This window comes from Ipomoea triloba, chromosome 9 (genome assembly GCF_003576645.1).
Source record: "Ipomoea triloba cultivar NCNSP0323 chromosome 9, ASM357664v1".
NCBI lineage: Eukaryota > Viridiplantae > Streptophyta > Magnoliopsida > Solanales > Convolvulaceae > Ipomoea > Ipomoea triloba.
Window position 1 is genome coordinate 12,545,964 of NC_044924.1, and position 16,074 is coordinate 12,562,037.

The 16,074-nt window shown below is 40.9% G+C and overlaps 2 protein-coding genes across 2 annotated transcripts; both read right to left on the reverse strand.

Moving 5' to 3' along the window:
* Nucleotides 1-232: 232 nt before the first annotated feature.
* On the reverse strand, nt 233-12,628 carry LOC116029567. Its single transcript, XM_031271617.1, has 4 exons — nt 12,418-12,628; nt 11,562-12,208; nt 8,963-11,422; nt 233-382 (listed from the first exon to the last, which is right to left on the reverse strand). The coding sequence occupies exons 1-4, from the start codon at nt 12,626-12,628 to the stop codon at nt 233-235; spliced, it is 3,468 nt and encodes a 1,155-aa protein (XP_031127477.1).
* An 18-nt stretch (nt 12,629-12,646) lies between these two features.
* Nucleotides 12,647-13,381, reverse strand: LOC116029568. The gene has a single exon (XM_031271618.1). The coding sequence runs from the start codon at nt 13,379-13,381 to the stop codon at nt 12,647-12,649; it is 735 nt and encodes a 244-aa protein (XP_031127478.1).
* Between the last annotated feature and the right edge of the window lie 2,693 nt (nt 13,382-16,074).

Consider the following 16,074-nt stretch of genomic DNA (forward strand, 5'->3'; position numbering starts at 1 on the left):
CAACCATCTTAAAAATTAAATTCATTGGAATCAAGGCGTAAGTATATATTAAGTAGTATCTGGAGTAGATGATTCTGTATTTCAGACATGTTCAACATAGATTCAGGATACATATAATAGGGGATACAAAAGGAAGAGATACAAACTTACTTTGATTGAAATTAACACAAAGCTGGGAGTGATGGGATGCTTGATAGTAATTTTCTTGGATGATAAAGTAATGAGAAAAACATTACTTTGCTGTAGGGGCAACACCATGGCTAGGTGAAGCAGAAACCTGAGGCTTTTTCTCCTGAGATGGCCTTGGAGAGTGGGGAGGAGCCTCTTTCATTAGAGTGGAAGCCATGGAAGACTGCTGGGTGTTAGTTTCAGGAGTAAGGATCTAAACACATACGATACCATTTTCAACCTGAGCTGCAAGAGGAAATGTTCATTCAATTCGATATCATATATCTTCCAGATATGCAAGAACTAATGACCCAACTTCTAAAGAAAGTTCAGAACAGAATGCTATTTTTTTTAATTCAATCAAGGAAATAAATCAAAACTACAATTATACTCCAAATTACCTATTATGACTATTGATTGTAATAATTTTAGACGAGAAGGACGCGAATGGTCGCTGATCACTTTGTTGCATGAAATTTTGTCGGAATCTCGACGGTGGGTTAGTGGAACCCTAATGACTTGTGATAGTAGGTCATTAATCGATTTTTGGACTTTATTGCATCAAAATAAATTGTTGATGGTGTAATTGTATCTTTAAAAAGTTTAGGAGGCTAATTGACTTTTCAGCTAAAGTTCAAGGGCCTATTTGATCATTTTTCCTAAAATTAATGATCTAAAATATAATGGCTCTATTTGGCAAAGCTTATTTAGGAGCTTATAGCTTATTTTAAGCTACTAATAAACTATAAGCTCTGTTTGGTATGTAATGTTCCTAAAATAAGTTAGTAGTTTAAAATAAAAGTTTATTTCTGAACGCTACCTAAGGTAGCTTTTCAAAATAAGCTAGTAGCTTACTAACTTTTTTCCATCTTTAACCTTATTATTTTAAAGAAATAACATCATTTATCATTCCCAATTAAAACCTTTTTGGCTAAACCTTTTTGACTTTTTTTCTCTTCAATATGTTTGGTTGTAATTTCAATTTGACATTTGTGTTTGAACATTGATTTTCTCCATCTTCATACAATTTTTTCCATCTTGATACAATTTTCTTACTTTATATTTTATTAAAATATATTGATTTCACTATTTTATATTTTAATATATAAACAAACCTATTTAAATTTAAAACTATTTAAATTGTATGAAAATGTTCTTTTTAGTCTTTTTACATTTATCAGCTTATTATCAAAAAGCTAATTTTACCAAACACTTTTAAGCATAACAGCTAGGTTAACAACTCTTCAGATTTCAGCTTCTGTAACCCCTCGGTTTTCACGGCATAGTTAAAATTCGAGAATAGCGATATAATTTTTTTAAGCTATGACATTTAAGAGAAAACCATTCGGAGCTTGAAATAACTTTTTCTCTTAAGGATTAATTATCGATAAGCTACGAACTACGTATCGGTTACGAACCGAGAAAATTTTAAGGACGTAGATTCAATTCGAATTTTTCTAGAATTGGGATTATTAAGTATCATACGATTAAGCCTGAATTTTTGATTAGCTCAAGAGAAATTCTATTTGGACTGTAAGGGATAAATTGTTACGGACTCTGAACCTAAATTTGGCGGATTACCGGAAAATTCCCAAAATTGGTGATTTGCGACGAGAATATTTTTACGATAATTTTGGTATTAGAATTTTCCCGAATTAAGTTATAATCCTCCGAACATTCATCTGATTTAAGCATAAACTGGCAAATTAGATTTGAGATCTTGTAAGGACTCCATGGGGTGTTGACATGTGGCAAGTGAATCTAAGCCTAGATTGGGCAATTAATGAAGCATTAATGAGGTTGCACTTGTTACTTGTAGATCAAGAACAAAATCACACCAAGATCATCTCTCTCCCTCTCTCATTTCGGCTACACCCTTAGGAAGAAGAAAAAAAAAATAGATTTAGTCCTCCTTTGTGATCTAAGAGCTCCCAAGCTTTTCCAACCCAAGTGTACAAGTGTAGGTCTTTGAATTCAAGAAAGGAGCTAGCAACTACTTTGGTTTAAAAGCTTCTATTGAGGTAAGGAATCCCTTAAGTTGGCTCAATCACTTGAATATAGACAATTGCTAGGAAATTATACGGTTAGGAATTTTTACGTGATGATTATGTGTTATGTTATGGATCTATAAATTGGCTTCAAAAATCCTTGCTTTGATTTTTGNAAACGTGGATGTGTTTCGTACCCCACGTGAGAGTTGGAAAGGTGGATGTGTTGTGTACCCCACCGAGATCTAATAGTGGATGTGTTTCGTACCCCACTCGTGAATTAAAGGTGGATGTGTTTCGTACCCCACCGTGAGTTAAACGTGGATGTGTTTCGTACCCCACGTGAGAGTTGGAAAGGTGGATGTGTTGTGTACCCCACCGAGATCTAATAGTGGATGTGTTTCGTACCCCACTCGTGAATTAAAGGTGGATGTGTTTCGTACCCCACCGTGAGTTAAACGTGGATGTGTTTCGTACCCCACGTGAGAGTTGGAAAGGTGGATGTGTTGTGTACCCCACCGAGATCTAATAGTGGATGTGTTTCGTACCCCACTCGTGAATTAAAGGTGGATGTGTTTCGTACCCCACCGTGAGTTAAACGTGGATGTGTTTCGTACCCCACGTGAGAGTTGGAAAGGTGGATGTGTTGTGTACCCCACCGAGATCTAATAGTGGATGTGTTTCGTACCCCACTCGTGAATTAAAGGTGGATGTGTTTCGTACCCCACCGTGAGTTAAACGTGGATGTGTTTCGTACCCCACGTGAGAGTTGGAAAGGTGGATGTGTTGTGTACCCCACCGAGATCTAATAGTGGATGTGTTTCGTACCCCACTCGTGAATTAAAGGTGGATGTGTTTCGTACCCCACCGTGAGTTAAACGTGGATGTGTTTCGTACCCCACGTGAGAGTTGGAAAGGTGGATGTGTTGTGTACCCCACCGAGATCTAATAGTGGATGTGTTTCGTACCCCACTCGTGAATTAAAGGTGGATGTGTTTCGTACCCCACCGTGAGTTAAACGTGGATGTGTTTCGTACCCCACGTGAGAGTTGGAAAGGTGGATGTGTTGTGTACCCCACCGAGATCTAATAGTGGATGTGTTTCGTACCCCACTCGTGAATTAAAGGTGGATGTGTTTCGTACCCCACCGTGAGTTAAACGTGGATGTGTTTCGTACCCCACGTGAGAGTTGGAAAGGTGGATGTGTTGTGTACCCCACCGAGATCTAATAGTGGATGTGTTTCGTACCCCACTCGTGAATTAAAGGTGGATGTGTTTCGTACCCCACCGTGAGTTAAACGTGGATGTGTTTCGTACCCCACGTGAGAGTTGGAAAGGTGGATGTGTTGTGTACCCCACCGAGATCTAATAGTGGATGTGTTTCGTACCCCACTCGTGAATTAAAGGTGGATGTGTTTCGTACCCCACCGTGAGTTAAACGTGGATGTGTTTCGTACCCCACGTGAGAGTTGGAAAGGTGGATGTGTTGTGTACCCCACCGAGATCTAATAGTGGATGTGTTTCGTACCCCACTCGTGAATTAAAGGTGGATGTGTTTCGTACCCCACCGTGAGTTAAACGTGGATGTGTTTCGTACCCCACGTGAGAGTTGGAAAGGTGGATGTGTTGTGTACCCCACCGAGATCTAATAGTGGATGTGTTTCGTACCCCACTCGTGAATTAAAGGTGGATGTGTTTCGTACCCCACCGTGAGTTAAACGTGGATGTGTTTCGTACCCCACGTGAGAGTTGGAAAGGTGGATGTGTTGTGTACCCCACCGAGATCTAATAGTGGATGTGTTTCGTACCCCACTCGTGAATTAAAGGTGGATGTGTTTCGTACCCCACCGTGAGTTAAACGTGGATGTGTTTCGTACCCCACGTGAGAGTTGGAAAGGTGGATGTGTTGTGTATCCCACCGAGATCTAATAGTGGATGTGTTTCGTACCCCACTCGTGAATTAAAGGTGGATGTGTTTCGTACCCCACCGTGAGTTAAACGTGGATGTGTTTNATTATGTGTTATGTTATGGATCTATAAATTGGCTTCAAAAATTCTTACTTTGATTTTTGGTAAATTCTAATATACATGTTATAGCTATTTTATGCATGTATAGGTTGTATTCATGCCCATATAAATTTATACTTGTGAAATTATTGAGTAAAAACCAAACTAATTTCCAGCAGTGACTTTCGAAAATTATTGGGAAAAATTGGTAAGGAATTTTGACTCCAAATTTTGTAGACATATAGATCAACACGTTTAGAACCTACATATAAAATTTCATAATGATCGGAGTAGTGTAAGTATGGTTTTTGCTCATTTCTCCAAAACTGGTCCAGTGAGAAGAATATTTCGGACCAAGGGCAAAAAGGTAATTTTCTGTGTTAATTCGTGGACCTATATGACCAAAACTTTTTATGGACATCAAGTACTATGAGTTAGGGTTCTACCATAAAAATTTCAAGTGAAAAAGAGTTCGGGAACTATTTTTACCGACTCAATCTTTCGGACTGCGCCAAGCTGAAATTTTCTGAAAAAGAATGGTTAGAAACAATTTTGACAAATATTATTTTTGTGCATTATATTAACATGGAAAATAATTATATTTTGAAAATTATTATGACTCTATACTTGATTTTCTGTGACGTGACTAATACTAACCTAAGCATGCGGGTTGGGAAAATATATCTGAGTGAGTTATTGGTGATGGAGTCGTGTGATGAACTAATAGTGGATGTGTTTCGTACCCCACTCGTGAGTTAAAGGTGGATGTGTTTCGTACCCCACCGTGAGTTAAACGTGGATGTGTTTCGTACCCCACGTGAGAGTTGGAAAGGTGGATGTGTTGTGTACCCCACCGAGATCTAATAGTGGATGTGTTTCGTACCCCACTCGTGAATTAAAGGTGGATGTGTTTCGTACCCCACCGTGAGTTAAACGTGGATGTGTTTCGTACCCCACGTGAGAGTTGGAAAGGTGGATGTGTTGTGTACCCCACCGAGATCTAATAGTGGATGTGTTTCGTACCCCACTCGTGAATTAAAGGTGGATGTGTTTCGTACCCCACCGTGAGTTAAACGTGGATGTGTTTCGTACCCCACGTGAGAGTTGGAAAGGTGGATGTGTTGTGTACCCCACCGAGATCTAATAGTGGATGTGTTTCGTACCCCACTCGTGAATTAAAGGTGGATGTGTTTCGTACCCCACCGTGAGTTAAACGTGGATGTGTTTCGTACCCCACGTGAGAGTTGGAAAGGTGGATGTGTTGTGTACCCCACCGAGATCTAATAGTGGATGTGTTTCGTACCCCACTCGTGAATTAAAGGTGGATGTGTTTCGTACCCCACCGTGAGTTAAACGTGGATGTGTTTCGTACCCCACGTGAGAGTTGGAAAGGTGGATGTGTTGTGTACCCCACCGAGATCTAATAGTGGATGTGTTTCGTACCCCACTCGTGAATTAAAGGTGGATGTGTTTCGTACCCCACCGTGAGTTAAACGTGGATGTGTTTCGTACCCCACGTGAGAGTTGGAAAGGTGGATGTGTTGTGTACCCCACCGAGATCTAATAGTGGATGTGTTTCGTACCCCACTCGTGAATTAAAGGTGGATGTGTTTCGTACCCCACCGTGAGTTAAACGTGGATGTGTTTCGTACCCCACGTGAGAGTTGGAAAGGTGGATGTGTTGTGTACCCCACCGAGATCTAATAGTGGATGTGTTTCGTACCCCACTCGTGAATTAAAGGTGGATGTGTTTCGTACCCCACCGTGAGTTAAACGTGGATGTGTTTCGTACCCCACGTGAGAGTTGGAAAGGTGGATGTGTTGTGTACCCCACCGAGATCTAATAGTGGATGTGTTTCGTACCCCACTCGTGAATTAAAGGTGGATGTGTTTCGTACCCCACCGTGAGTTAAACGTGGATGTGTTTCGTACCCCACGTGAGAGTTGGAAAGGTGGATGTGTTGTGTACCCCACCGAGATCTAATAGTGGATGTGTTTCGTACCCCACTCGTGAATTAAAGGTGGATGTGTTTCGTACCCCACCGTGAGTTAAACGTGGATGTGTTTCGTACCCCACGTGAGAGTTGGAAAGGTGGATGTGTTGTGTACCCCACCGAGATCTAATAGTGGATGTGTTTCGTACCCCACTCGTGAATTAAAGGTGGATGTGTTTCGTACCCCACCGTGAGTTAAACGTGGATGTGTTTCGTACCCCACGTGAGAGTTGGAAAGGTGGATGTGTTGTGTACCCCACCGAGATCTAATAGTGGATGTGTTTCGTACCCCACTTATGAGTAAGGCGAGAATTGTGTACCATGGGTGATGTGTGAGAGCTAACCATCGGATGAATTAATGACTGAGTTATTTGCTCGATTTACTGAAATGAAGTGAAATTACTTGTTGTTAAAAATGTTTGCAGGTTGATTGCGATTGTTGGGTAATGTTATCTTACCTTGTTCTTGTTGAATAATTATTTTGAAAACCTTTGTTTATTTTCGAGTGATAATGGATATCCTTACTTAGCCGTCGCGCTAACTACACTTCATTGTGTACTTTATTAGATGCAGTCTAGCGTGGGCCTCTGTGGCCCGATGAGCTCTGAATAGGATGGAAGTCGAGGTGGAAGACTACTCTATCCTAGAATAGACACCCTGAGGGATTATTTCCATATGTACATATCTGGATATTGATATGGTTATTTGAGGTTGTAAGTTTAGCCTTAGCGTTTGGGTATAGGAAAGATACCTAAGCGTGGCGGTAACACCCAGTTTTCTGCTGGTTAGACGCTTCCGCAATGTATTATATTCTAAGGATTTTGTAATAAATCCAAGATGTGAAAATTGGGGTGTTACAGCTTCGAATTTATAGCTTTTCAGTTTTCAGCTACTTTTCAGCTTTCAGCTACATTTTCAGCTATGTTTGACAAACATAGCCAATAAAGCAAGCCAAAAGTGTCATAGGCTGTCAAACAATTCGTTAAATTACAAGTAGGTCCTTAAATTATAAAATGTTTCAATTAAACACTTCAACTCTTTAAATTGAGCCAATAACTTGTCAAATTAATACAATTGAGCCGATTAACTAGTAAACACTTGTTAAAAGTAAAGTGATCCTAATTGGCGATGCCATGTACAAATAAAAAAAATTTTAAAATAATTTACAAAATATAAAAATTAATAACTTCTCCAATAGCTTTTCAGTTTGAATTTTTAAATTTATTTATTTAAATAAAATGTCACGTCATCAATTTTTAATCAGTTACCTTTTTATTATTATTTTTTGGAATATTATTGACTATGTTACAATGTAGTATCTGTTCATAGCTACTTTCTCAACTAAATGAAGCACCACAAAGAGCCAATATTGCCTCTATTGAGGCTCGACCCACCCTTCCTATGTGAGGTGCAACCGGGTGCCACTTGACCACAAGGTCTTTGGAATCGGTTACCTTTTTATATTAACCAATCGACTCAATTGCATTTATTTGATGAGTTGAAGTGTTTAAGTGAAATTTTAATAGGTCAAGAGTCTAATTGTTGTTTCCCATATATAGTTTAAGGGCTTATTTAGTTTTTTTTTTCCATAAAAGAATGATGATGTTTGGTTTTACATACTTTTATTTCTCCACCATCAAATGCAAATGATTTGATTAAAAAATAAAGGCATTCTCATCCCTAACTGACTTTTGAACATCAAAATAAAATGTGTAAGAGAAGCAATGGCTAAAAATTGTTTCTTGTTCTTTGTAACAAGCCTGATTCTTCCTTGTCGTTGGTGACAAGTTTATTTCTCCCACTTTCATTTGAATGGCTTCACTAATAAGTTGGTGTTTTCTTTATGCTTCATTCTGAGTTCCATTGGTCCTGTGCCGGGTGGTTTATCTTGTTTCTTCTTCATGGTGGCGTCAAGTTCTAACACTTTGATGATTGATAAAGGTAAAGGAATTGAAGCAATTTATAATCTAAACAATCCTTGTTTATGTTGATAATATATTAATTATGAGCAACATCAACACTCTCTTGTCTTGTGTAACGATCTCTTGTCTTATGTAACGAGTAAACTAGCTGACACTTTCAACAAGCAAACTAGGTAAATAGACTGTAACCTGAACTGACCCTATATACTACACTAGAAGTGTACTATTAATGGATTGTTTCAAAGAATATAATCTTTGATCATTTTTTTTTAAAACCACCAAAACGGTGAATAGATTAAATCAACTCAGAAATAGAGTCAGGGGGAACAGAGTCCCAAAACAGAGTAGTATTCTGCGAGAAGGCCAGCGTTGCAAGAACGTGAGCCCCTCTATTTGCAGATCTATGAACAAAATTAACTGAGCAACTGGAAAAAGTAGATATGATAGCCCTAGCGGCGTCAATAGAGTAACGAACGTAAGAAAATAGACTAGGACTAGACAATGTTAATCAATTCTTCAGCGTGGAACAGTCGGTGTAGACATTTACGGAATCCAGACCCCGCCCCTTTAGCCAAGAGAGTGCTTCCTTGCATGCGAGCGATTCCGCCATAAGAGGAGACGAGCATGGTGGAAGATGGCCGTTGAACGCTGCCATGAAGCCGCCATCGTGAGTGAGGAGGACCGCACCCACTGTGGCGGTGTTGAGTTGCGGGCGAAAATCGGCGTCGACGAAGCAGCATGGATTGGTTGAGTGCAGTTGCGGAGATGCGGGCCCGTGCTGCTGCTGCTGCGTACGCATTACGTGGATCTACCCCCACGCCACTGCCGCTGCTTGCACCTTCCGCCACACACTTGCCGGGCGCGGTAAGCTTCCTTCCCATACCGCCGAATTCCGAGCCTTCCAAATGTGGTACAATACTGCTATAACAAAAACAATGTTGTCTTGTGTTAACACAGTAATCACACCATCAAACCAAGCACCAAAATCATGTCCAATCACACTAGGTACATGTATTGGAGACTCATTCCAAACAAGACTTGAATATTCACACAAAACAAGTGAGTGCATTGTGTTTTCATGCATAAGACCACACATTGGGCATGCTGGATCAACCTCCACCCTCTTTATAATCAAATTTGTTGTGGTAGGAAGAGTATTGGTTAAGGCTCTCCAAAGAAAAGTTCTCCACTTAGCAGGGCATTTGATTTTCCAAAGATGTAACCATTTATCGAAAACACCCGGGGTATGATCAAAATTACCCATAAAACATCTATAGCCATCCTTAACAGTGTAATTACCCCCTGGGTTTCCCTTCCAGTACCAGCTGTCCTCATATTGTGGGGAAATTGGTATTCTCAAGATGCGTTGTACCTCACTTTGGAGAAAAATATCATGTACAATGGCATGATCCCACGTACCCGTAGCAGGGTCAATTAGACCAGAAACCAAAGCACCACTTAACTCGGGTGGCATAGCAGTGTGTACCATGGGGTCCGGATCGTCAGGCAACCATGGGTGTCCCCAAATGAGAGTCGATTTTCCATCCCCAATTCTCCTCCGAACCCCAGTGCAGACCATCTCATGTGCAGCCATAATACTTCTCCAACAAAAACTTGGGTTACTGCCCAGAGTAGCATCAATGAAAGAAACTTTAGGATAATACCTGGCTTTATAAACTCTTGCAACCAAAAAATGAGGCCTTGTCAGAAAACGCCAGGCTTGCTTGCCCAACATTGCAAGATTAAAAGCTCTCAAATCCTTAAACCCCAGACCCCCATACTTCTTGGGAATACACAAATGATCCCAGGCTTTCCAATGAATACCACTCTCACAACCAGTCCTCCACCAATAACGGTTCATGGCTCTTTCAATAGAACTGCAAACAGAATCAGGAATTAAGAACACACTCATCGAGAATGTAGGCATAGACTGTGCCACACTCTTAAGGAGTACCTCCTTCCCTGCCTGTGAAATAAGCTTTTTACTCCATGACCCAATCCTGTGCTTAATCCTATCTTCAATATATGAAAAAACTGCCCTTTTCTCTCTCCCTATAAAGGATGGTAGCCCCAAATACTTCCCGAAATTGGATGCCTGCACCACATCCAAAACCGCAGCCACCTCGTATCTATCAGCCTCTGATGTGTTCCTACTGAAACACACGCTAGATTTATGATAGTTAACTGTCTGGCCGGACATGTTCTCATAGTCAGTAAGGCAATGCTTGATAACACCTGCCTCCTGCATGGTAGCCTTGAAGAACAAGAGACTGTCATCTGCAAAGAATATATGCGAAACCAGAGGTGCAACCCTAGCCACTCTGCAACCATGAAAATCCCCTCTTGCTTCAGCCTGTTGTAGTAGTAAAGAGAGTCCCTCAGCACAGATTATGAACAGATACGGGGATAGTGGATCTCCCTGTCGGATACCCCGAGTAGGAGTAACCTGACCTGCACTCACACCATTGACAAGAAAGTTGTAGGAAACTGTGGTTACACATAACATAACCAAATTCACCCACCTTTCATGAAACCCCAGAGCCACCAACATAGTACGCAAAAATGACCACTCCATACGGTCATAAGCCTTGGCCATGTCTAACTTCAAGGCAGCCCAACCAACCAATCCACACTGCTTACGGTTCAAGTAATGGCCCACCTCAGCCGCCACTAGTATATTATCAGTAATAAGCCTGTTGGGGATAAAAGCACTTTGAGAGTCAGAAATCACTTCCCCTAACAAAGGTTTCATCCTGTTGGCCACCATTTTAGCCATGATCTTGTAAACTACATTGTAGAGGGCAATGGGCCGGAGATCAGCCACCTTTTCAAGACTGGACTTCTTAGGAATAAGAACAACATTGGTATTATTGAGACCATCTGGAATAGTGCCCTCATCTAGACACTTTAAAACAAAGGAAGAGACATCGTTTCCTACCACATCCCAATAATGTTGATAAAACCCAGGATTCATGCCATCTGGCCCCGGAGCTTTATCAGGAAACATAGAGAACAGAGCAGTTTTTACCTCATCCGCATCAAAAGGCCGCAAGAGGGACTCATTCTGATCATGGGTAACACGTGGAACAACAGACCCAACAAAAGCATCCATAGAAAAGGAAGAATTGTTCGATGCAAAGATATCATTAAAATAATCAAGCACGACAGCATTCAAACCCTCCCCCTCCACCCACACATCAGAGTCATTCTTTAATCTAGATAAAAAGTTCTTCTTCTTACGGGCAGAAGCATACTTGTGAAAGAACTTGGTGTTGGCATCCGCACCCCTTAACCAATGTTGTTTCGCTCTTTGTCTCCAGAAAGCATCTTCCTGCGCCTCTAACTAACATAGTTCAGCCTCAAGGCGTTGATACTCTCCCAGAGAGTGGGGATCCAACCTACCCCTCAACAGGAGCTGATCATTCCTTAGTTTTTTTATCTTGTCGCCAAACTTGTGGAAGTGATCACCCCCCCCAATGGACCAGCCTTTCACCACAGTAACGAAGACAGTCAAGCAAACCGGCCCCTCTGCCCTCCTGCCTCCTGCACCCCTCATCATAGACCCATGCCATCTCAAATTTAAACGTTCTTTGCAGACTACGATGCCCCCGCACCTCATCCCTGACCCCCAAATAGAGAGCCGAATGATCTGAAGTACGAGTCAGAATATTGGTAACACTAGCCCCAGGGAGTGAGCTAGTCCAATCTGCACCTGCAAGAACTTTATCCAATCTTTCTTCCATCCACTCCGTAGTTCCTTTCCCCCTCTCCCATGTAAACTGATAACCATTCATGGGTAACTGAGCAAGACCACACTCCTCCACCACCTCCCCAAAACCGCGAAGGAGATTGTGAGGATGCGGAATACCCCCTCGCTTCTCATGCTGGAATAAAAGATCATTAAAATCTCCCACAACAACCCAGGGGAGGGTAGACCTACTAACGAGAGTCCGCAATTGGTCCCATGATGCACTCCTCATAGTACGCTCCGGGAATCCGTAGAAGCCAGTCATCCTCCAGACTTCCAAGTCCGCAATAGACACCTCCACATCCACATGATTCTTCGAAAAACTGAGTAACTTAGTTGTATTATTCCTCCTCCACAAGAGAGCTAAACCACCACTCCTCCCTACACTGTCCACATAAAATAGACCCTCAAAACCAAGCCTGACCTAGAGACGCTCTGCGTGGATCTGCCCCACCTTGGTTTCCATCAAAAACAAAAACTCGGGCTTCTTACGAGACACAAGGTCCACAACTTCTTGAACTGTTCGTGGATTGCCCAAGCCACGACAGTTCCAACTGAGCGTAATCATGATGATGGGCGGGTCTGAGAACCAGAACCCGCCACATGCAAGTTTTTTGACACCTCAGTCATCACAGTATCACCGCCAGCACCACCGTTCCGCCTAACACCTCCCCCGGACCCCTCGCGCCGACGTTTAGCCACGGCAGCAACCGCGACCTCCGCCTCTTGCCGTTGGGCTGTGACAATCGGGGTGCCACTCACGACTATCGCAACCTCTGCCTGTCCGACCTCACGCGGCATCCCCCCAACCGGCACAAGCTAACTGTCACCTACCGCTCTCGGACCCCGTCGCTGCCCCGCCCTAAGGTCTGCACCATACGGGTATTGATCAATCGGGAATAGAGACTCCCTTGCTTTCAAACAAAACCGGTGAGTGTGCCCCATCATGCCGCAAAAGAAGCAGAAACAGTGCAAACGCTCGTAACGAAACGTCACCCAACACCACGACTTGTCACGTTTTAGAAGCTTCATCCGCCGCTTCAGCGGTCTAGCAACCGACAAAGAAACACGAATACGGTAAAAATCCAGCCATGGCGCCCCGGCGAACCGTTCATCACTCTTAACGAAGGCCCCCAGATAATTCCCAATTTGCTCTTGAATCACGCTTGAGGTATAACCTATAGGGAAACCGTGGAGCTGCACCCACATGTCGATAGAATCGAGCACAACATCACCGGGCAACACCCCATCGGGCACTTGTCTACAAACCAGCGTGCAATTATCGAACGACCACGGACCCTCTTCCAACACATATTGCATGTCTGAAACATGGTAAAAGACAAACATAAATAAGTTGGGCTGTAACTCCGTGACCTGAACACCGCGCACCGGCTTCCAAACTGACGCCAACACCTGTCTCATGTACTCCAACTTCACCATCTTTTCCGTCAAGAACCGGCCGACTATCGGCCAAGTTTCGACAGCCTCCGTAGCAGCGCCCTGGTCTGGGAAAACAGTCGGCTCAAAGGCCTCCTCTTCGTCCTCCAAGGCCATGTCCGCCCACCGCGCGGTAAGACCTCCTACCCCAGCCGCCGACGCCAAGCCGACCGAACACACAGACGATGAAAAACGAAAGAAACCGGGAAAGAGACCGGAGAAAAGCCAAGAAAACAACGTAAAAGCCTGGAAAACCCTAGGAAGAAAGCCGAAACCCTAGACGTCTGTTAGAGAGGAAAAAAAATTTCGCCTATCAATGATGCGGTCTAGACAAAAGGCACGAAGCAAAACATATAATCTTTGATCATAATTTACCCAAAGGTATGTTAAAGTGGTTGTTTATATTAATGGATGGTTTGGACGTTATTATCTAAATTTATCTTCTAGTACTTATCGCGTGGGGTTGGGGGTCTAGGGCGAACAACGGGGTTGGGACCGAGGCTAAAGGTGTTTAAGCAGCAACTTACTAAGCTGAGAAAGAGCCTAAGTTTCAGGTCGGGTCAAGTGAGTACCCTCGAGATGTCGACAGTTATTGGAAAATGACGTAGAGCTTGATCCGATGTGGGCTCAATACACGAGTCGGTAAGCTCGGAGTATATTCCCTATAACAATACATTATGTGGGATTGTGAAACTCAATAGAATTATGATTCTCAATAGAACTAGGACAGTAGAGCCCTAACAACAATAAAGGTTTTAAGGAATTGAATGATTTCATATATCTATACGGCCGAAAAGGCGACACAATCTTATTTTCATAACAAAAATGGTGAAATGGTTGTTACGCTGGGCTAATTTAGTTGTTTATATTGAACATCACAACATGCGACTAGTAAACTCTTTACATCGTGGTCAATTGAAGAAATGCAAGTTGAAATCTTTTTTTTTTTTAAAAAACAAAAAAAAAAAAGGTTTTCCGACCACCTTTACTTGGCGGTCGGTATTTCCTACCACCCTGGTGGTCGGACAATACTCTTAATTAAAAAAATTAAATTTACGAAAATTTTCCGACCGCTTTGTAAATAGTGGTCGGAAATTCCGACCACTTTGTAAAAGTAGTCGGAATATCCGACCACTATAACCCTTCGACGGAAAAGTGAAAAAATGTCACTTTACCATTTTTTTTTTTGGGTGGTCGGAAATGTGGTCAGAAAAACGATAATTTCCAGTAGTGACGATAATGTGATATGTGCTAATTATATATTACAACATATTTAAATTACTTGGCTAACCCTTCATGAATTCATTATGTAAAGTCGCAACATATGGTAAAAAGTATAACATAGTCTATATAAATAATATAGGAGTTAATTCCATTTTTGGCCCTAGATTTATAGGTGACAGTCTACTTTTAGTCACTTTTTATTAAAACATCCACTTTTGGTCCTAGTATTATTGTGTTATGACCATTTTTGGTCCTTTATCAACAAAACAGTTTAAATATCGTTAAATACAAGAACATTTCGCTCTTCAATTATAGATGTTTTTTAAAAAATAAACATAAAAAATATAGCAGTTCAACATACTTTGTATAAAAAAGATTGAAATGTCTTTGTATTTTACGATATTTTAACGATTTTATTGATGGACTAAAAATGGTTATGCCACAATAATACTAGGACCAAATGAGGATGTTCTAATAAAAATGGACTAAAAGTGGATTGTCACTTATAAATTTAGGACCAAAAATGGAATTAACTCATAATATAGTGATGCTATGTTTCCTTATAAAAATATAACTACATTATAATGTTCACTACGTAACATGTCACTATTGTATTTGATAGTTTTTTTTTTAATGATAATTATGTGAATTTTTGTTATTAACTCATGATGAAACAACTTCATTTACAAGTAATCAATAAAAACAAAGTGTGATTTTTAGTGGGGAATTTTTTTAAAATGATATTTTAATTTGTTATGTTATTTTTTATATAGCAATCGAACTTGTATAGATATTTTGGCATTTATACCTAGCCCATGATTAGGACATTTGTATGTATACTTAAATAAGAAAGCTTTTGGATATTATATTAAAGATGGCTTCTATATGGGATGATAAGCTTATTCAGATATACATGCATGTCATTCATCATGGATTGGGATTTAGGATTCCTTTTAGTGGGATTAGGATTTAGTGACGCATTCAGATCCAATTATTAACCTGTACGTGCATTTGATGCAGACATATTAGAGTATATATATATATATATATATATATATATATATATATATATATATATTCAATGTGTATATACTGTAGCGAAAATCGATCCTATAACAAAAATTAAAGCTGTAGCGTCAAAATGACTCATTCTCTTTTAAAACAATTTTGCTAGTGCCTAGGCGCAAGGCATAAAGAACGGTGTTGTTCTCTAAGGTTACACAACTATCCTGTACTAACATGTACTCGCTAATTTTTTTTTTTTTATAATAATCTCTCGAGACTAATTCATTGAATCATAAGCGGAAACGTTTACAAGAAAGATTACAGGAATGGACAAACATTCCTTACAGTCAGACATAGAAACAAATTTCCTAACAATGTTATCGAAAACTTGAATCGCAGACTGTTTCACAAATTTGAAGCTGAAGTCGACAGGAGCACTCCAAGCTTCTTTACTGTCAATAGTGATTTGGTCAAACATAACGAAGGCATACTCTAGTTCAAAAGTCGTTGACACCACCCGAGTATCAATCTTCATTCTTTTGTGGTTCACATACGCCATGACCAATTATCGTTCTACGCTT